Source organism: Paramisgurnus dabryanus, chromosome 20 (assembly GCF_030506205.2).
Source record: "Paramisgurnus dabryanus chromosome 20, PD_genome_1.1, whole genome shotgun sequence".
Lineage (NCBI taxonomy): Eukaryota > Metazoa > Chordata > Actinopteri > Cypriniformes > Cobitidae > Paramisgurnus > Paramisgurnus dabryanus.
The window spans coordinates 2,089,872-2,111,614 of NC_133356.1; the positions used below are offsets into that span (position 1 = coordinate 2,089,872).

Consider the following 21,743-nt stretch of genomic DNA (forward strand, 5'->3'; position numbering starts at 1 on the left):
TCCCATGTGTGTGTTCTGATATTGCATGTGGCCTCATGTCGAGTATCATAACTGGGATTGTCAGTGTGAGGAGGGATTTGATGGAAAGCCAGTCCTGTGGGATCACTCGAGAGAAATGTTAGAAACCTTTTAAAACGGCAGTACCTTAAGACATATGCTATCATTCACAAAAATCAATACATTCTAATGGCTGGCTAATTTAAATCTTGCAAAGTCAATAGCTAATATCTGAGGCCCACCGGGGGTTACATGAGATGGGAGAATGGCATGTGCATGACGACTTGTATCATTTGTCCGACATGAGGCCGTCGAGAGACTCACATGGCGTTGAGCATAACATGGTGTACTAGAGTTACAGTATCTTCTAGAACATGACAGGGTTCGTTTAGCACTGATATACATAGAGTTTGTGTGCGGTAGATGGATGCTAAACATTTTTGGACTGCTTAATTGGTAGAGAAATCAGTTTTCATATGAGATCTTATTACGAAAATTAACCATGGGTTTGCTTCAGTGGCCAAAGTTCACTTACTGTATGGGAATTTTAGATCAGATATAGGATTTGTAGTAAATACCACAGTTAACACTAATTTATCATTGTCTTATTTTTACCATATTTCAACTATGCTCTTTTTGTACTTTAAAAATGATGGGTTGTTTTCAAAAAGGGATGAACACTAAAAAGGATTCATTGAATTTGCTATTTTTTTAAGCTAAGTGGTTGCTAAGTAAGTTATCTAAATTTAGTTGAAGTTACTCAATTGTTTTTAGTTACTTTATCAAATTGAGTTGATCTGAGTAAAAATTAGCTAACTTCAGCAATGCTACTATTATCTAATTATGTTAGCTCTACTCAAATTAGAAATATAAGTTATTATGGTACATTCACATGGGGCATGTGTCTGAAGCGTGGCCAACAGCCAATCACAGTGGCCACAACAAGCTTCTCTAAGTTATTTGCATAAGGCGATCTGATTTGGCAACGGCAGTGACGCAACACAGATGGATCTACAATATAGTTCGCCAATGCATGACGTCACCCATTTGAAGTACATGAGAAGCGTGCGTTTACACCAACAGTGTTTGAGGCGTCAAAATTGCGTCTACCGCGCAAGCATTTGACGCGCGTCAGAGGCGAAATCCGTTTCTTGTGGGAGGGGCAAGTGCTATGCGGTTGTCTGTTTGCAAGATGGCTGATGTTGATTGTGCATTTATCGACAGAGTTACCGGTTTGTATTTGGTCACCTTACTATAGGGGGAAAATAAACGGTGCAGGTCGATAAACGTCACGTGACTCAAAAGTGAAGTGTGTATTTACAACTTACCAGGTTGCCCAATGTCCTCACTGACACTCTTCCAAGCGAGGTCCTTTTTATTACTATCTCTGTAGAAATAAGAACTTGTGTCGTATAGCTCCAGGTGATTGCTTACCGCAATATCAAGCGTTCCTTCATGTTGAATGAGTGACTCCGGGCGGGGCTGCTGCCGCAGCAGCAAGCAGGCTTCTGATTGGTTAATGCGGCGCGAAATTCCGCTAAAGTAAAAAAAATTCAACTTGGGTGTCAAACACAAAATGCACAAAGGGCACCATTTGCGCGTATCGCGCCAGATACTCAATTCGCGTGAATGAGGTGGAATCGCGTCTACTGTGCCGCGCCAAATGCCTCATTCGCGCCGCGAGACCTCCAGACACGCGTCAACGTGTCTTCACATTGACTTAACATTGAAATCACTCGCGCTTAACGCCTCTACCACAGCTGGTGTAAACGCAGCATAATTACTCCCTGTGTGAATGTACCCTTACACTACAGCAACAACACACATTAGCAAGCTAATCATAACTAACACAATTGAACCAGAAGCTGATTATGAGATAAACATTAACACTTACAGTGTGATGCTTTCTGAGATACAACATGTCAATGAGACTATTCTCTATGAGACTATTCTCATCCTAAGCAAATGCTTTACTATAAATTACTTTATAGTAATTGTACAAATGCTTTACTATAAATATTTTATTATAAATGCTTATTACACGGCTCTCTGGAATGCTTGATTCTGATTGGTCAGTTGAGACATTTGCAGGTTCGTTCTTTTCGAATAATAACCGCTCCAAAATAATAACGCATAGCCGGTTCTACTTTTACGAGTAAGATCGCTCCGCGCCAATAAAGATTACTGTTTGTTTGGCGCCATCTTGTGACAAACACTGGACAACCACGACAAGACACAGAGAGCTTACTGAGACTGAACTTGACAAAATAGAGCATGACAGCTACGAAGCCAACACACAAAAAATACAGAATGGGCATTAAAACTTCTCAAAGACTGGCTAAAAGAGAAAGAAATGGAGACAGACAAGTATGAAGCAGAGGATCTTAATAAGGTATTACGATCATTTTATGCATCTGTGCAAAGTTTCGCGGAAGGATAAAAATGTTAATTTAAAACAAATATGCCAATAAAATGTTTCAAATTCATATTCATGTCCAGTTTTTTTTCTTATGTGACAAGTAGCCGTGTAATAAGCGGGATAATGTAGAGTCAGCCGGTAGTTATCGGGAAATAAGCCCCTTCAGTGTGATACAAGACCCTCCGCTTCGCGTCGGGTCCTGATCACACTGTCGGGGCTTATTTCCCGATAACTACCGGCTGCCTCTACATTATCCCTTACATAAAATAAATCTTTATTTTAATATTAAATCTCATTATTCAGTCTCATGCAAAGCATGCTGGGAACTGGTAATTCTCATCCAGTTTTAGCAATATTGCTTTAATACAACACAAATTCTGCTTATAGTCCCAACTTAAATGAGTCAGGATAATTTTTTTTTTCAGTGAACCCAACCTGTTCAGTTGTAACTTAACCTATTCTGGTGGTTTCAACCCAAAATGCTGGGTTGTTTTTGTAGGGTCAAAAAAACTTTTGTTAATTTAACCCAAAGCCTGGGTTGTCGCTTTTTGACCCAAAGTTGGGTTGAAAATAACCCAGCATTTTTTTTAAGAGTAATTAAATGCTAAATGATCAAAAATATGGTAACTGCAGTTAGTAAAACTGTTTTACTATAGTAAACGCATATTTAATAAAAGTTTGAAATACTTTACATTTCATAAAAAAATAATTTTTACTTTAATTTTTTTAAGTAACTCCGTTTATGGTGAAGAAGTCCAGAATGATTTCTTCTTTTTGATAGTTTGTTAGGCATCTTTCTGTGCTGCTTCTTCAAACATTTGAATCGCTGAGCAAATGGAAACTCACAAAAAGCATTTCCTGGCGTAACCCCCTTGGCATTTGTGGGTCAGCGCGTGAGATATCTCTGTTACTCTACTGGATCTTATTCCAAAGGTCTTTGAAGGCCTGCCATTCTGCATATCAACACATGTCTCCACTTAAAACATGCACACTTTCGAGATGGGCCGTGTAATTTCTCCTGATAGGAATTTTAATTTTGTCCTCACTGAAATGTGCAAAAAACACTCTGGGGTCTGCATGCTGAATATTAAATGCACAACTATCAGACGAGTAATGAAGATCCCTGCGGTATTCTGAAGATCCCAGTGAAGTGGCCGGACAAAAAGAGGAAACAAGAAAGGAATGCGTCCTTTATTTTTACCCATCTTCCACCTCACCTCTTGTGCCGCTGTGCCCACAGCAGGCAAAGGCTAACTATGTACGCAATCTCTATTGCCTCACTCCCGAGGTCAGGGCCATCTGGATACAAGTCACTTTGAAAAAGGGAGCATTTCTTAACTGAGATTGCTCTCGGGGAGGTTGGACTACAAAAGAAAGGTGTGTTTGGTTCCCTGAAGGTGTCATTAGATTGTGCCAAAAGCAGAGCGTGGATCTCTCTCCATAGATGCCTCAGAACATACATCATTTAAAAGCAACCTCAGGCTAACCTCCATTGCACCGTCCCAATGCGAGCTTCCTCTGCACCTGATCAGGTTCAAGTGCTGAATCTTAGTTACATCTGTCTCTTATACCCTGAAGTCAGAGTTTGGTCCAGAGGAGATAGCTGTTCAGAAAACTAATAGCTTGCTCGATTGAGGCTTTTAAAGACGTTTCTTTTTTACTTTAGCTTATGTAGTTATCTTTTTTGTAGTATAATCTTGCCAACATTTGTTGGTTTAACAGAGGCCAGCTGTGAGTGAGAGCTGTGAAGGAAGTAAACCCCAAACCCCACTACTGACAAAAAATAGTGGTCATGGCCAATAGCCTCCTTGAACCCACTCCAATGCCGGACCAATCGGCAATCGGTTCGCAATGCTCAAACTAGTCAAGGCAGGTTCGAATAGTAATGGTTACATTGGCTCTTATGGCAAATTGCTTGTAATGTTCACTACTGCAGTTAACATAACATGTTGACAGTTAATCAGATGTGAGAAATATTCAAGTCAATTTTATTTATATAGCGTTTTTTGCTATTGTTTAATTGTTTCAAAGCAGCTTAACATCAATAAAAGCAGAAGAAAACACAAAAAAATCGGTGGACAACAAAAGTTGCAGAGTACAGTGGCTAAGATTAAACCGCACTAGCGAGCAGAGTAATAATGTAACAAAAAAAAAAAACTCCTAGGAGAAAAAAAACTAAATAAAACATTTAAAATGTATTTTGTGTGTGTGTGTGTGTGTGTGTGTGTGTGTGTGTGTGTGTGTGTGTGTGTGTGTGTGTGTATATGTATATATATATATCACGTTGCAGGAAGGCCAGTGGATCAGTGGTGGGGACCGAGACAGAGAAAGAGAAACAAAATCCTATTAGCCATGTAATGCAAGTGGCATACAGTATAGTGGTTAAATATCTGTTAGGTTCTGGACAAGCTTTCTATTGCGGCATAAGTATATTTATAAGATGAGTTATGTGTATGCTTTGTTAAAGAGAAATGTCTTTAGTTTAGATTTAAAGTTATTGTGTCTGATTCTTTTTTTTTTTGGCAAATCATTCCAGAGCTTAAGGGCTAAGTAGGAAAATGATCTACCACATTTAGATACTTTTGATATTCTAGTGATAATTAAGTGACCAGAATTTTGCGACACAGTGTACCCGATGGATTTTATTCTGATAGTAGTTCTCTAAGATACGAAAGTGCTAGGCCATTTAAGGTCATACTTATTGAAAAATATTTAAATTCAGCCCAGTGGCGAAGCCAGAAATGTTTAAGTGGGTGGGCCTTTATAAAACAGGGTGGGCAAAGCATCGAATGTACATAAACTGGAGGCGTGCACAACAAAGCTTTCACGCCAGTGGTGGGCGTATGTTTTTTTCCCAATGGAAGCATGGCGTTTTTCAAAACAGCCAGCAGCTGTCCATTTATTGAAAAAGCTCAGCTCGTCAATGTAAGTTCTCACACGGCCATTTAATCACAGTGGACGAAGGGCGGGACAAATATCACAACAACCAACCGGCTCACAGCTCAAGTATCACAGCAACCAAAGCGCTAGGCTGAAAAAACAGCTGGTATTTGGCGTCCTCCAGGCGTTTTCAGCCGCGTTTAAAAACGTTTGTGTGCACGCAGCCAAAATTATAAAACAACTTATAAATAACCAACAGTAGCTTGTCTACAGTATATGGGCAGGTTGGGGCTGTGCCTGTTTTATACAGTCTATGGGCAGTGCCACACCAAATTATTAATCCACTTGAAAACACAGAACTCAATATAAACTGAATTAGTAAAGGAATTAGTTTTTACGTTATTTACGTTACGTGAACATAGTTCCGAACAATGATTTGTCATTCCTCGTCAGCAAAATGCATGACGTGAAAGCGTCATAGGATACGACAGATTCAACAGGTAACGTTAGTGATTTGATTTTACTAAAGAACTCGTTTGAGAGATTGTTATTTAATGAGAAAATGGCCATCAAACAACATGGCGCAATACAAAATCGCATGTGTTGTCATTTAAGTGTACATTTTATTCCAACAACAGTAAATCATACAGCCTATGACACAACACAGAGTCTGCCCCCTTAAATAGTTGACTGGAGTAATACTCCTGACTATAAACTGTAAATAGTAATGACACCACTATAAACATTACGAAAATGTCTGAACTCACCTTTAGATGTCCTACTGTATTAGTCTGAGACGGGGCTTCTGGTTAAAGACGGAGAAAGTCTCGATCATAATAACAAAGTCCAATATCTTTGATCATAATATGTCCCTTCGCGCAAAGAAAAGCAGAAATACATTTCTCAGACGAGCATTTATCATCGATGAGCGTAACGTTATATGTTTTTTATACAGTATGTGGTGAAGAACAGTCTTTCAACACAGCATGAAGTCATTATCAAAGTAATAAGTGCTCGTTTCATTTTGACGACGTTTGAAAAGATGTCCTCAGTAATCAAACATTTCCATGAGTGATGTATAGTCTCTGTCTCCAAAAGTAAACAGACAACAGCAGATGTCATCGTGGAAAGGCTGTTAAACGCGATGATTTGCGACTCGCTATTTTCAAATTCAGTTCAATTGCGCGTAGGCGGAACTAACAATGACTGACAAATCATATTCAACTTTCATGTTGACAAGCGTGTGCACTAATAGGGTAAAAGAAAACTGCGAAACTGCTTGAACATGCAAACATGCACTTATATTTTATATTTTAATTATATGTATAATTTTATTACATACATGAAATTATATTGTGATAAGACGTCTATTCGTAGTACTATTATTTATTTTTGTTAAATTATTTACACATTTGTCTGGAAAATGGCCTTCTGATTGGATGGGCCACAACTCAAAGTGGGCGGGCCCAGGCCCGGCCAGGCCCACCTGTAGCTTCACCACTGATTCAGCCTTACATTATGTTTATATCTGTGCTTGGGTTACACATTGTTTTCTTTTATGGACTATGGACCCCCTAAATTAGCCTTGGCCATTCCCTGGCCACCCCATTTATATAATTATCATTCCGCCACTGTTTGCAAACCCCTGGTTGTTTCGCAAGGAAATTGCAAGGAGTTTGTAAATTGATGAAAAACAATGAATTAATTGCAATTTAAAAAAACTATTTTAAAATAACTATGTAAAATACTCCTGATAAAAACGTACAAAAATATACACTAGTCAACATTTGAAGTCGATCAAAATCATTTATAAAAGTTTTTATAAAACCAATATCTAATCTGCATTATTGTCTTTAGGGCAAATTTGATGAATGTTTTTGATCCACTCTAAATGTTGACTAGTATATTTAACCCTTATAAGTCCCTTGGGGTCAATCTTACAAAATGCATCAAAAACTACAAAAAAATCTACTATTTGAAATAATATTTATTTTTAATGTCCTTTGTAATGTTTATATATACATAAATTCAAAAAATGTATCACCAAAGTAGCGATGTAAGCAGTGGGCCACATCCAGTAAAATGAATGGGTCTCTATAGGCCTCTGCTGGTCGAAATGATTTATTTCCTAAACTGTAATTCTTTAATATTTTTTCTAAACACCAGATGGCCAAATTCAACACATAACATCTAGATCAATATCTAAAAACAATTTAAATCAAATTTAGATCATAATTTATGAGAATTTTTTTACAACAATTTGATATTTTACAGGCAAGCTAATGGTGTAATTGAGGAATTGAGTGGTAAACAGGTACAAAAGTACTTCATATCTCCCAACAGCATTAATTTATAGATGGGAAGTAAACAAAAAATGATATATTATTTGTATTGTTAAAAATGTATATATTTTTTGTAATCACTCTTTTAATTTCTGGGGTCATTTTTACGCCCATGAAACTCTAACTTATATAGGGAAATAGGGGCTTATGAGGGTTAAAAAAAGGTAAACATGTAAACAATGAAGTGTTGAAATATTTATGTTAAATCTCAAGGTATGTCAAGGTACCAAAGGGACTCAGCCTAAACAATAACACTATGGTTGTGTGGCCGTTTCAAATGTGTATTGATTCTTCCAACATTTCTACTTTTGTTTTACAAGAGCGTATTGGTTTAAAGAGACACGGGTGAGTAAATTATATTATCATGTTTTGCAAAACGATTCTTTTATAAGACATTAGATTAGTTAGATAAATGTTATTCAGAACAGAACATTCAAAGTCCAGCTTTTCTCAAAAACCATCTTATAGCTAGACGGCTGATGCGAGAGATGATTTGCCAGATTTACTCTTCTTATTAGTATTGATCTTGTTTTATGAAGCCGGGCTTTCTATTATGGTTCCTGCTCCTGCTTTCCAGTAGACACGCCGAGCTTTCACTCAACCGTCATGATGAGTCTCTTCATCATAAAAGCATATTAGTCGCATCTCGATCTGTGAACTACTGTAGAAGATGTGATTGAAAAAAGGCAAGTTGCTCATGGGGCTGTAATATAATTCAGTATTAATAGTCTGACTCGAAGGCTTAACGAAGACAAATAGCTGGGTTTTGAGGGCCAGCGTATCCTCTGCTTTAAGTATCCCCTGACTTATTTCACTATTGTCTCTGGTTGTAGCTGCTGGTCTTGATGTGTCACACCTAACAAGAGGCGCTGTAAATTTAGCCTGTCAATACATGTCAGGCCTCATTTATCAGACCCTCCGCTCTGATGCTTTTTCCTTTCTCACCTTCTTTATTCCTTGTTTTCTAACTGTCCTTCCTCCTATGCTTTTAGCACTGAGAGTTTTGACTTTGCCTCTGGTTTTGCCTTATCTCCAATCAGATTTCCTCTTAGGAAGGTGATGGGAATGCTAATCCCGGATCCAGCCAAGGGGTTTGTGTGTGTCTGTGTGTGTTTGTTTGTGAGTTTGCAGTAGTGGTTTCCAACTCTTACAGAAGAGAGAAGCCCCTCCCATGATGACAATTTCTGTGTGAATGTCTCCAATTACTAGAATTTTTACACATGGCTTTCACGTGCGAATAAAGCATGTAAACTCAAAATGTTCAAGTGTCCAACTACGCGCGAATAGCGCATTTTTGCCGCCTTTACCGCAGCTGGTGTGAATGCACCATAAGGTTATAATCTCACAAAATTACACTGACTTTTGGATCATAATGCAATAATATTTTTGTTTAGTGGGAATATGTGGCGCTTAGTTTTGCCCCCTTCCTGATTTTTTTATTTTTGCAGTCTTCCCCCTAAAACACAGCAGCAAATCCACCTCTGAAAAACCAAAAGAAGGCCTTGGAGTGGCCTAGTTAAAGTCCTGACCTCAATCCTATCCTAAAAAGGTTCATGCTCAAAAACCCTCCAATGTGTCTGAATTACAACAATTGTGCAAAGATAAGTGGACCAAAATTCCTCCACAGCGCTTTAACAGACTCATTGCAAGTTATCACAAACGCTTGATAGCAGTTGTTGTTGCTAAGGGTGGCCTAACCAGTTATTAGGTTTAGGGTGCAAACATTTTTTCACACAGGGCCATGTGGGTTTGGATTTTGTTTTCCCTTTAATAATAAAACCTTTATTTAAAAACTACATGTTTTGTTCAAGTGTGTTATCTTTAATAAATATTTAAATGTGTTTGGTGATCTGAAACATGTGCGACAAACATGAAAAAAAAAAAATCGGAAAGGGGCCAACACTTTTTTACACCACTGTAACAAAGAAAAACGTTTCCTTTGGTGACAGATGTTGATAGGTTTATGTAAAGCAGCCACCTCACTAGCTATTTGGTGAATTCACCATGCAGACTAATGACATCTGCCAGAGCGATTCAAGAAATCATATATACACTGCAAAAAATGATTTTCAAGAAAAAAAATCTTAGTCTTGTTTTCAGTAGAAATATCTTAACCCTTGTGTGGTGTTCGGGTCTGTGGGACCCGTTTTTAATGTTTACTAAAAGAAAAATTATGCAATTAATTATTGTTTCAACCTCAGATTCATTGGCCTTGGCTCATTTTCTATAAAGAACATAGAAATAAACAGCTTTATAATGACTGTACACTGTGTACCCCCCCTACACATTTATATTACATATGTGGTGTTCGGGTCCACTGGACCCGGGGTTAATAAGAGTGTAAAAATTGAATGTGCTATGTAACTTTACTCTGTTTTTCTTCTATCTGGGACTGATGTGAGTGCATGAGTGTGTTTTTATATATGTCTGTACATTATGTGATGGATGCATGTCAGAGTTTTGTCCTTCTGCACTTGCTGTAGCAGTGCAAGGATACAACATGTTATATATCAAGCATGAACACTTGTCTGCCCCCACTGTCCCAAACACTTTACCTTCTGTCTAACAGGAACCATTCTACATTTTACCATTATCTCCCTTACAAAAAATAACCATGGCTGTATTATAGTAAAATTGTAGTAATCATGGTAAATTGGTGTATTGATTACCATTTGTAAAACCATGGGTTTACCACAAAACCTATGGTGTGCGCGCGCACGTATGTGTGTGTGTATGAGTGCGGAGAGAGAGAAAGTAAATAGAGAAGTAGAAATAGAGAAAGTAAAAATTATATCCAAGCATTTTTATCATTTTAGGTTGTAGCTAATAGCAACACATTGTACTGCAGTGTGTGTGGACATAAGATGGAGAGGAACACACAGTATATGTCTATAAAAAACAAGAAATGCATATGCAACACAGCTACATGGTAAAAATTTGCTTCTTATGTGTTGTGTAGGCTGGCATGAACAGGTTATGTGTTCAATGTGGATGATATGTTATGATACGGCATCTTTCCAGATGGGGCTTGTGCTATGTAAACTGACACAAATGTGTACAATTTCAAACTTAGTTCAAAGAATTAAACATCAAAGTGATGAAAAACGTATTTGAGATGAAAAAGTGATAAATACTTATTTAAGATAAACAAGTTTTTCCCCAATATCTGGGGGAGAATAGAATTTTCTTCTCTTATTTCATATTATCACAAAAACGAATAGCACTTGAATCTATAAATAGTCCTCTACTAGTGGTAAATGACAAATATTAACCATATATTCTGTTTATTTTACTTGCAATAAGGCTAAAGTAAACATCTGTAAACAATTATACATAAATTTGTATGACTGCATTGTTTTAAGATACAAATAATGCAGTGGGTCCACTAGACCCACAAACATTGTCTAAGTAACAGAAATATGAACACCACACGAGGGTTAAAATTGTTAAATTAAGATGCTTTTGTTGATGAGCAAAATGACCCAAGAAAATAAGTCTAGTTTTTATACCAATAATATCAAATTTAAGTGATTTTGTGCATAAAACAAGCAAAAAAAATCTGCCAATGTGGTAAGCAAAAAATCTTGAACATTTTTCTTAAACACTTAATTCAAGAAAAAAATGCTTACCCCGTAAAATGCTTTTACGCACAAAATCACTTAAATTTTGATATTTTTGTTCTAAAAACTAGACTTATTTTTTGGGTCATTTTGATCATCAAGAAAAAGCATCTTTTTCTTGAAAATCATTTTTTGCAGTGTAGCAGTTTGCTCTCAAATCACTCTTGCAGTACTTTGATGTCATCTGCCTGTAGGTCTATGTGGTGCATCATTTTTATTTAAGTATTAAGTGCAAGAAAATCCTAAGGTTAAGGTTATAGTAAGTTATTTTTGTGTTTTCAAAGAATGATCACGTGACTTACACACATCAGGAGACCTGTAGATGCAAATTAACTGTTTCCTTTGCAATTTTGCTATATATTACTTTCTTCGATTGGCTAAAAAACCACCTCATGCAAACATAAAAACTTTTTGCGATAAATGGGAGTTTTTGCGAAATTGACGTGTTTCCATTCTAATATCAATTCACAATTTCAATTTGCGCAATATAAATCGTAATGAAAGCAGTGATGCAGTAAAATAACATTTTTTCACAAATAATCATGCAGTCCATGGTTCTTTGGAAAACATATATTTTTAAACTTTTTGTAGTCTAAGAACTTTTTAAATATAAAAAAAACCTTTTGTGAAAGAGCCGAAATTGATTCTTTGATGGCATTGTGTAGCACAGCACCTGAGTATAATTGAGTGTTACCTAATGCTATAGTACATTTCTAATATTGTAATTATGGTCAAACTTTTTTCTTCTAAAGATGTGAAACATGTAACTTAAAATGAAAGCTTGACTTGATAATTATAATGCAGTATCATATGATGAAGATGAATTTAGACTATTGCAAATCTTTCTCATGTGTGTCTGAAAAACCCTCACAAGACGACATGAATTTTAGCAGTGTGGGTGGCGTGGCCACATAGGCAGCGTGACGAATGAATCTGATCACTAGAAATGGTTTTGTGTCCCGAGTTCAATCTTTCTTTTGTTTGTTTTATTACTGGGTGGCAGGTTAAGAACCACTGGTTTACAGTGAGCAATTACGGCTAATCTTTCACAGAGAAGTAAAGGGAAGAGATTTGTCTTTTAAACGAGGCCACCTCAACTCCCTCAGACACTCGCTGACAGAGATAAGACGTAGCGGTTCACCGCATGCTCTCCAGACATGCGACATGATTTTTACTAAAAGATTGTTGGACTGGATCCCAGCTGAATTCATAACTACCGCAGGGGGAAAGCAAACTGATATGTTGTCCTCTGGCTGGAAAGATTGTACTACAAGTTGTCTTGTCAGGATGCTGCTAGGAAATGGATCCTGTTATTAACCCAGTTGCCGTCCTTTGTGTCTCCTCAGGGTTTGAAAGGAGATCCTGGACCTCAAGGCCCACCCGGTGTTAAAGGTGATAAAGTAAGTTTTCCAACAAGTTTGATTTACTGTTAAAAGCATCTATACACACTGTGTGCCTGTGATCTTTCAGTGTTTATTTCTGTGTACAATGAAAGCCACAGACACATTTTAGAAATTAAAACTCTTTGTAATTATTTTTCAATATTGCTCTGTGTTGAAATAATGGGTTGTTTAAATGTATTGTTTGGAAAAATATGGGCAAACCCAAAACAACCCAGCATAGCTTAACTTAAACCCAGCGGTTGGGTTTGTCGATATTTTACCTATCAATAAGTTGAAACATTTTTTAAGCATTTTTAGTGTGTTAATTATATAACCAGGGGTGCACAAAACAACGCAGGTGCGTGATTAAAATTAAAAAAATAAATGTGCACCAGACACTGCTCTGAAAGGCGATTTTGTGTAACGTTGCTGGAATATTGTTACATAGTTACCTAATTTACTGCAACATAAAGGGTCCGTGCATCATTAGTAAGATAATTATTACAAACTTATTACAAAATAATGTGTTGTTAGCATATTTTTAATGTTAATCAAAGCACAAACAAAGAAAATCATTATTTCCTTGTCTTGATTGGATTAATTATTATTAAAGTTACAAAAGTTATTCAATTGACACAGTAAAGACTGTGCAGTATTATCTGATTACTCTATTTAGTTTCTGTATTGTACCTTAAAAACTAGGCTACATACCAACCTGAACACATGCATGACCAGCACTGTTTATTTTATTTTTTGTCTGTTTTATTTTATTTATTTGTGCTATTGCTCATAATTTAATTCTTTTTTATAACTGACCATTTACTTGTCTTTACCAATATTGAAAATTGAATGAGTTGGTAGTGATGTAGTACTCGAGTCTCGAGGCAGATTTCTTCTTTTTCGGACTCGTCTCGGACTTGTTCCTTCGAAGACTCGGTCTTGGACCACAGTGAGAGGAGAAGGACTCGTAATTTCAGACCAAGTCCACGAGACCAGCGCATTTTTATGTTCATATAAAAAAACACACAACACATAACAATAAAAAATAAAATGCAATGTTGATGGGCATTATATGAAAATGAAACCCAATGGTGCAATGCAAAGATACTGCCATCAGAGCCGTTTATTTATAGAAAAACAGGCAGAAGATGATGCATGTGGTAGGGATTTTTTTTTATGATAGTAAAAGCATAGTCCATATTAAGACATTCACACTGCTCCTCTAAACAATTCCCAATCTAGATTAGTCTGTAGGCCTAACTGTTGATTATTAACTGGGGTGATATTAAATCATGAATATGAAAACTGATATTTTTATGGTCTTAGTATCGACTCTCGACTCAGACTTGCTTCCTCAAAGACTCGATCTTGACTCAGACTCGACTCAGTCTCGACCCTTAAAAGACTCGGTCTTGACTCGGACTCGGCATATGCGGTTTTGTCCCAATCACTAGTGAGCACCAAGCAACATCTCCAGGTGCTCTTTTGAGAACCAGGCCAAAAAGTTATGTGCACCCCTGTTTATAACCCATTACAGCTCAATGTTCATATATGAGATTATTAGACAGACATACAGTAACGGCTATGTGCAAAGTCCCCCATACTACGTCTTTTTTTTCAATTTTCCATATTGTAATGCAATGTGATATTTCATCAAAGCCAAGACAGGCTTTGTCACTAACTGTTTGACTTGTCATGGGTTGCAGAATGAAAGGTTTATTTATAGATTCTTACACAACAAGCTTGATTTACTAAAAACCTCAAAGAACCGTGACTGCTGATTGGACAAAGAAATATGTCTATATTGAATCATTGATCGTGTTGCTTATATTGCTTGTGCTGTGCAGTACATGTAGCCAATGCATCACTAAATCAACCACATGGAACGCTGATAGAATTTGTAAGATGGAAAGCCAATTTTGTTACTGCAAGTCAAATGAGCCATCTGACATATATATGGCAGGGAAAGCGCAATGTATGAAGACAAGCAAACAAGAAAATGTACTGGTATCGAGATTGTATGTAAATATTAAAGCAATGTTGTAGATTGAACATCAGATTGACAGCTTCTGTGGCATGCGCTTCAGTTTTACAGACAGAAATTTGACTCGCCCTTCGGTTTGTAAAAATAAACAAAAAATGGGTTTGCAATCGCAGTGGGAGTCTTACTTCAGTGATGTTTACATGGAGACCATTTGCTTCAATCAAAATGAAATCATTTTAATTTGCACATACTGTAGCATTTACATGAATGCTAAATAGAGCCAGCGGGTTTGATGTGCATGTTTATATTGCAAGCTTCAAATCGGATTTGAACTGTCAAAACCACCATGAACGATTAAAGATATCTGTCATGTAAACAAAACTTTGTGGATAGGTATGTCATGACCTTGATATCCTTGCTGAAATTTTGAATTACAACTTTGCGCAGTGTTAATAAGCCATTTTTCATCTCACTTGTCTCTTGTTCAAAGGATAGTTCAGCAAAAAAATTCAAATGCTGTCATCATTCAATTTTGTTTACTCTCCTGAATGATATTTTGAGGAACATTTGCAATCAGGCAGTTTTTAAGCACCATTGACTTTCATAGTAGAAAAAACAACAACTAAGGAATACAATAAAAGTCAATGGTGCTCCAAAACTGTTTTGTTACAATCATTGCTCAAAATATCTTCCTTAAAATTGGTCAGGTTTTCAACAAGTACAGGATGAGTAAATAATGACAATTTTGATTTTTGCATGAACATTTTTACTTTACTTTCACTTCATTTTTTCAACTATCCCTTTATGGGTCCGGTTTCCTGGACAGGGTTAAGATTAATCCAGGACTAGACCTTAGTTATGTTAAAACATTTAAGCAGTTTTCACAAACAAACCTTACAATGCAAAAATGGCTTAGTATTTTTTGTCTTGATTTAAGAATGATTGATTGAGCAAATGATCAAAAGAAAAAAGTCTAGTTTTTACACAATAAATATAAAATTGAAGCAAATTTTTACATAAAACAAGCTAAATGAGGTAATCAAAAAAAAAGTTATTTCTTAAATACTCAAGAAAAATTCAAGAAAAATAAGCTTGATTGTATACTGAATCTTTGTAAAGTGTTCTTTGAGATTGTTGAAAGGTTAATATTAATTAATATTATTATTTTTTTTTAAATTATACATTAATATTAATATTACCCTATTGCTTACCCCATTGGCAATTGTTTTGCTTTTATTATGCACGTATTCACTTAAATTATATAATTTTTGTCTAAAAATTATACTCTAAAGTCATTTTGCTTATCAAACACATCTTGATTTAAGAATTTATAGATGTTTTTACTAAAAACAAGACAAAACTACTAAGAAAGTCATTTTTTTGCAATCCTGGTAAGCATGTTAAGACAAAACAATAGCACTTATATATGTTAAAGGCGCTCTAAGCGAATCTGTGTGACGTCTCTTCTTGTTGACGTTTGAAGTGTTGTCAAACAAAATGGAGCATAGCTAACTCCTCCCCCTCCCTCTCCCCCTTGCCCCTCCCTCTTCCTTCTGTGCTTCCTCACGCGTACTAACCGCCCTAACCCCACCCTCAAATCCTTCTTGTCATTTATTGGCTGGAACATGTTTGTTATGTTTCGTGGTTGTAGGCTGCGCCACTTTGTTTTTGTTGCTATTTGTGGAGCCTGGGCTGTCTACAGAGACCGCATTTTTTACAGTGTGTTCAGGGGACAGGGAGCTTGCAGATAGCGAGAAAATGTTATGGCATAAAATGCGTAAATTCGCTTTAAGATGTCAGTACAAGGTGTTTTTAAATCAAAGGCGGGGTCCATGATCTCTGAAAGCCAATGTATTTGAAATCATCTAAACAAACACACCTCTACCCTAATAGAATCTGGATCTTCTTGTGATAGACTCGCCCCACACATACACAACCAAGGCACCAATGTTGTTTAGTAGACATGCTCCTTACTGCTGATTGGCTACAAGTGTGTTTTGGTTGTTGGCCCGCCTTCTTTTCCCAAGGTGTTTTTCAGAAATCGTGCATTCCGCCTAAAGTTCAAGTATTGCGCCCTTAGGTTAGCCTCACAGTTTTTTTTTTTTTGTTTTAAGTTATGTCTTTGGGCTATTTTGCCTTTATTAGATGTATGATAGAAGAGGAATGTAAAGGGTGGAGAGAGGGGTACAGGATCGGCAAAGGACCTCAAGCTGGGATTCGAAGTCAGGTTGCCAAAAGTGCATCTGCACCATATGTCGGCTCCACACACACACACACACACACACACACACACACACACACACACACACACACACACACACACACACACACACACACACACACACACACGCACGCACGCACGCACGCACGCACGCACACACACACACACACACACACACACACACACTTTGTGTTTTAATCTTATATGGGTGCATTACCTTGCACAGACTTCTATTACCAAAAAACTAATTTCCGATCAACAGCATGTCAGAGATGCCTAGGATGCATTGAAGTTCATTCAAAATTTTCCAGCTCCATGAATGTGGGATTCAAAACAGAAAAGATGTGACTTCAGTTAAGCGAATGTAAAACAGAGCTTTCTGTAAAATCTGATTCCCTGGCTTCTTACCACAGCAGGACTGCTTTTCAAACAATAGATCTGATGTTATTCTCTAATTAGCTGCCATATTACCCGATGTGTTTTTCGCTTCTTATCTGCTTTCTTTGTTTGCCTGTGCTTGTATGTAATTGTCAATGCGGCATTTTCTGGCCTTGAACTTCTAATGAGCTCCTCTGTGCTATACTGGAGAAAATAATCAGTTTCTACCGCTTATATCTCATCTCACTGGGTGGGAGAAAAGTCTGTAGTTTGAATTAAACCTGCCAGTCGGATAGACGTGTCATTCTCTTCAAACCTACAGCGAATCTTCAAACGTTAAATGTTCACCCCTTTATATTTCTGTAAAGTTTGATGGTTTTGTGGATTTAAATTCAATTTGTGGAAGGTTTGTTTTACTCAAAAGGTTCATTGACGCTTGTTTATTGAAACTTGATTCGAGGAGAACATATGCACACACACATGTCATATCATATTTGTTTCTTTCATTATCCTTCAGATAGTCTATTACGCTCCTTTAACATTATCACAACATTACTCATACAACTGCTCCAGTATCCTTTGTCAACATTATAGTTTATAAGCACTTAAGTGTGTTTTATCTTTAGGCAATCTCATGTTCCTCGAACCGTAAAGCAGGTCAGCTGTAGTTTTTCACAGTATATAAATAAGATCTATAGGTTTTGAATATGTTTTGAATACTTTTACTACATTATTTTAACAGTTCAACAATTTTCTCTCTTTGTACTGTAATTGCTCTTCTAAATTTGAGCGTCTTTTGCAGGGTGACCCTGGCACATCAGGTCTGGGGACTTTCTCGGTACGTATTTCACTCCACCATACAACAACGCTGTGAAACTGCATGAAACAACAGTTTTTACTTTGTTTTGAAAGGGAGACTCATAGGGCCTTTTTACAGGATCTGGATTATGGCACAATGTAGTACTGAGCTCACTTTTATAGAGAGTCTTTACTGAGGGATGAAATTACAGGATTGTGAAACTACTTTTGGCTGGCATCGATGTGAAAAGATGCTTAGACGTTATGGTGTTATGTTACTATCTGAATACAGTAAGAGAGGCCGTGGCATGCAGACGAAAAATAAAACCTATTGCCTGATATAAACCTACTATCCATGAAAACTTGCCCGAGTTCTTAAAATTAAACATGATGCCAAATTTGAATCTATTCAGTTGCTGGTCTTATTGTACATAAATCGTAAGTAAACATTATTCCTGGAAAAATGGTTTTGGTAATTTTTTATCAAATGTTGTAGCTTGCTCCTGCTGGCTTACAAAACCCCTCTTGTGCCCCCCTTACTGTGTTATCAGTTAATTATATTGAATGTTGCCTAGCTAGCAGTTTTTTTTCACTGTAACAAAGTCACATCACAGTGGGGTGTAAACTGTTACTTTCTAATGCAGCGTAAACAAAGCAGCACAATCAAAGGAAACAATGTATCACACTGAGGGGCGGTTTCCCAGACAGGGCCTAAGACTAGTCCCAGACTAACTTAAATGTTAGTGTTGTCTTGACCAAAAAAACAACTTGCTCTGTCATATCTTAAAATATGTGTTGTGTCTGAAGAAGCCTTCCAGAAAATGTTCTTCTTTAAATATATAAACAAACAATATATCAAATGAAAGAACAGACCCTCTGCTTTCAATAATAATAAAAAATAAATGTTTTATCTCACCTCTCAAATATGGGTAGGTTTCTTCAAAAACACAAATTCTTGAGCAAAAAGCTGAGATAATAAAATTTTTGTGAACGACTTTTAATAGAGATCAGATGCAGAGCGTCTTTAAAACATACACAGAGTTCTTTCTCTTTCACGTGAGGCGCTACTTCCGGGTTGTGTAAGTTGTGGAAGTGCGCCACCTGGTGGATAATAGTATTGCAGAAAGCCGAAAATTCTCGTCATTGGCAGGGAAGAGTTTTCTCTTTATTGACGAGATATTTCGTCAATGTCGGCGAAGGAGTTAACATACTACCTAACATATTCAATTTACTGAATAGATTTAAAGGTGCAGTGTGTACATTTTAGCGGAATCTAGTGGTGAGGTTGTAAATTGCAACCAACGGCTCAGTCCACTGCTCACCCCTCACTTTTGAAACACATAGAGAAGCTACGGAAGCCGCCAAAAGACAAACATGTCATCTTCGGTGACAATTTAATAAAAAAGTTTGTCCGTTAAGAGCTTCTGTAGAAACATGGTGGCACAAAATAGCGTCTTCCATGTAAGGGGATCCTCGGTGTATGTAGATAAAAATGTCTCATTATTTGGTAATAAACACATAACGGTTCATTATGAAAGGTCTTTATACACCCCTGATAATATAGTTTTGTACATTATTTTGAATTTCTGTCAAGAGATCTTTTTAAAAATTACACACTGCACCTTTAAACCTTATTTAGTTATTAGACTATTAATGCCTCTTGTCGGATGCTTAATTTAAAAATAATAATAATAAATAAACATTTTGTTTCATTCTGCCAACTTTCAACAACATTTCTGCCACATTTTTTTATTTGCATTTATTTACTAAAAATTTAAATGGGGAAAACATGGTCCAAATAACAAAAAAGATACAGCATTTTCCGATTTCGAATACTGCAGAGTATTAAAAAAAAATCAGAAATATACATTTTATTAAATAACTTTGTTACTCATGAAGTTTGCTTTTGCGAGTATATGTATATGTCTATGTAGACTTAAACAATATTTGGTGGGCCCCTAATAATACCACCAGGGACCATCAAATGGTCCAGGACCCCCTGTTTTAGAACAAAGATTCAGTCTCAAACACAACAACTTTTGAAATTGATGTTTATTGCCATTCGTTGGAGTGTAAACTATAGGGACGGAGCACAATACCTTCTGAAAATGTTACAAAAATCCTGTGCATCATTTTTCTCATAGGCACTTTTTTGAGTAAAAAAGATTTTTTGACTGTGGAAGTTAAATGGTGTTTTTTACATGAATTGAAAATGCATTAAAGGATCACAAAACAAGCAGAGAGGTGAAGTAAAGCCAAAAGAGTCCGACAGTATTACGCATAGATTGTGTTCTGCAGGTAGAGAGATACTGTAATTTGTTTGCACATGTTGATGATCACATCTTTCAGGTCATGTCAGATATAAAGATGGACATATGTTCATTGTGCGTGACAGTACAGTACTGCCTCCCAATGTAACTTAAACAGTTAACCAACCCCAGTGGATCTAGCAGGCCCTAATGGTTATTTACTCTTCTAATTTTACATTTATGAGGACATACCAGAGATTGAAAGCATGAGCCGTCAACAGGCTCGCCTGTCCTGTAGTCAACTTGTAAATCCTGTGTGGGTCACAGCATTTCAAACAGCGTTATTGGTTAGAAAACATCTTTGTTGAAAAACTACACTACAAGTTTTTTTTTTCACCATTTGCTAACACATCATGTATACCTGCCATCCTGAATGTTTGTTTTGAATTGTTTTTAGGATTTTTTGTGTGCTTTTATGGATGTTGGCATTCTAGACATCTGTCACTTATGTTTACGATTCCCAACATCACAGGCCACTGTTACATTGTGGCATTTTAGGAGGATTTAAAGTTCTCTGACTTTCACATAGCCAACACAAGAAGTGAAAGGCTATTTTTGCAGCTGTTTCTAAGATGTGTTAGTATTTTCAAAGATGCCGTTTGAAAGATGACACCTCACTGCCTTTTCCACAGGCTGGGAGAGAGAGAAGGAGATTAAGAGAGAGGTCATATGGTTTGTCTTTATACTGTGCCATGTACAGATGACCTTATTATTGTTCGGACTCTTCAATTATTGCTGAATTTAATTGCCACATCTTGATTAAACACTTCTAAACACTTCTCTTCTTTCTTATAGGCTGAAAACCAAGGTCAGAAGGGAGACCAGGTAAAAAGATTTACATTTAAAATTGCTGATACATTTATTCAGACTTAAATTGTAAAGTCTATAGTCTATAATTCACTCTTTCCTTGAACGACTGTTTAAAGTTTATTAAAAATTGATTACAACACGGCCAATTGTTCAGAATTGAGAATTTTATTAAGGCAACACTCTTCTTCTTTGTTTCTTTTCTTTAAAATCTAACTGCTTAACATACATGACTTCATTCAAACTTTGGGCACGTCTTGATTCTTTGTAGTGTATGTAGCCAAGGGAGTCCGGTTGTCAAAATCTGAAGCACTAAAACATTACCTACCTAGATTTTAGATATCATTTAGAGATGCACCGACATAAAATGTTTCCACTGTTACAATAGCCGGTTATTCAGACTGATATCGACCCATGCTGATGCTGATACCGATAGTTTGTTGGTTATATTAACTTACATTAAATAAATACTAAATATAAAATTTTCTGAATGATATTCATTAATATAATTTCATTTCATTTAATATTTCATGTTAATTTTTCTTTTCATGGTAATGCAATGCCACAACAACAATCCAACAAACACAGCAAAATACATTCCATGAC

The 21,743-nt window shown here is 36.6% G+C and overlaps 1 protein-coding gene across 1 annotated transcript in view; it reads left to right on the plus strand.

Moving 5' to 3' along the window:
* LOC135786557 (uncharacterized) overlaps positions 1–21,743 on the plus strand; it is a 218,573-nt gene that overhangs the window by 52,351 nt on the left and 144,479 nt on the right. The window contains exons 9-11 of the mRNA XM_065296017.2: positions 12,605–12,658; positions 18,026–18,061; positions 21,126–21,155. Coding sequence (XP_065152089.1) covers positions 12,605–12,658; positions 18,026–18,061; positions 21,126–21,155 — 120 coding nt within the window. The remainder of the gene's footprint in view (positions 1–12,604; positions 12,659–18,025; positions 18,062–21,125; positions 21,156–21,743) is intronic.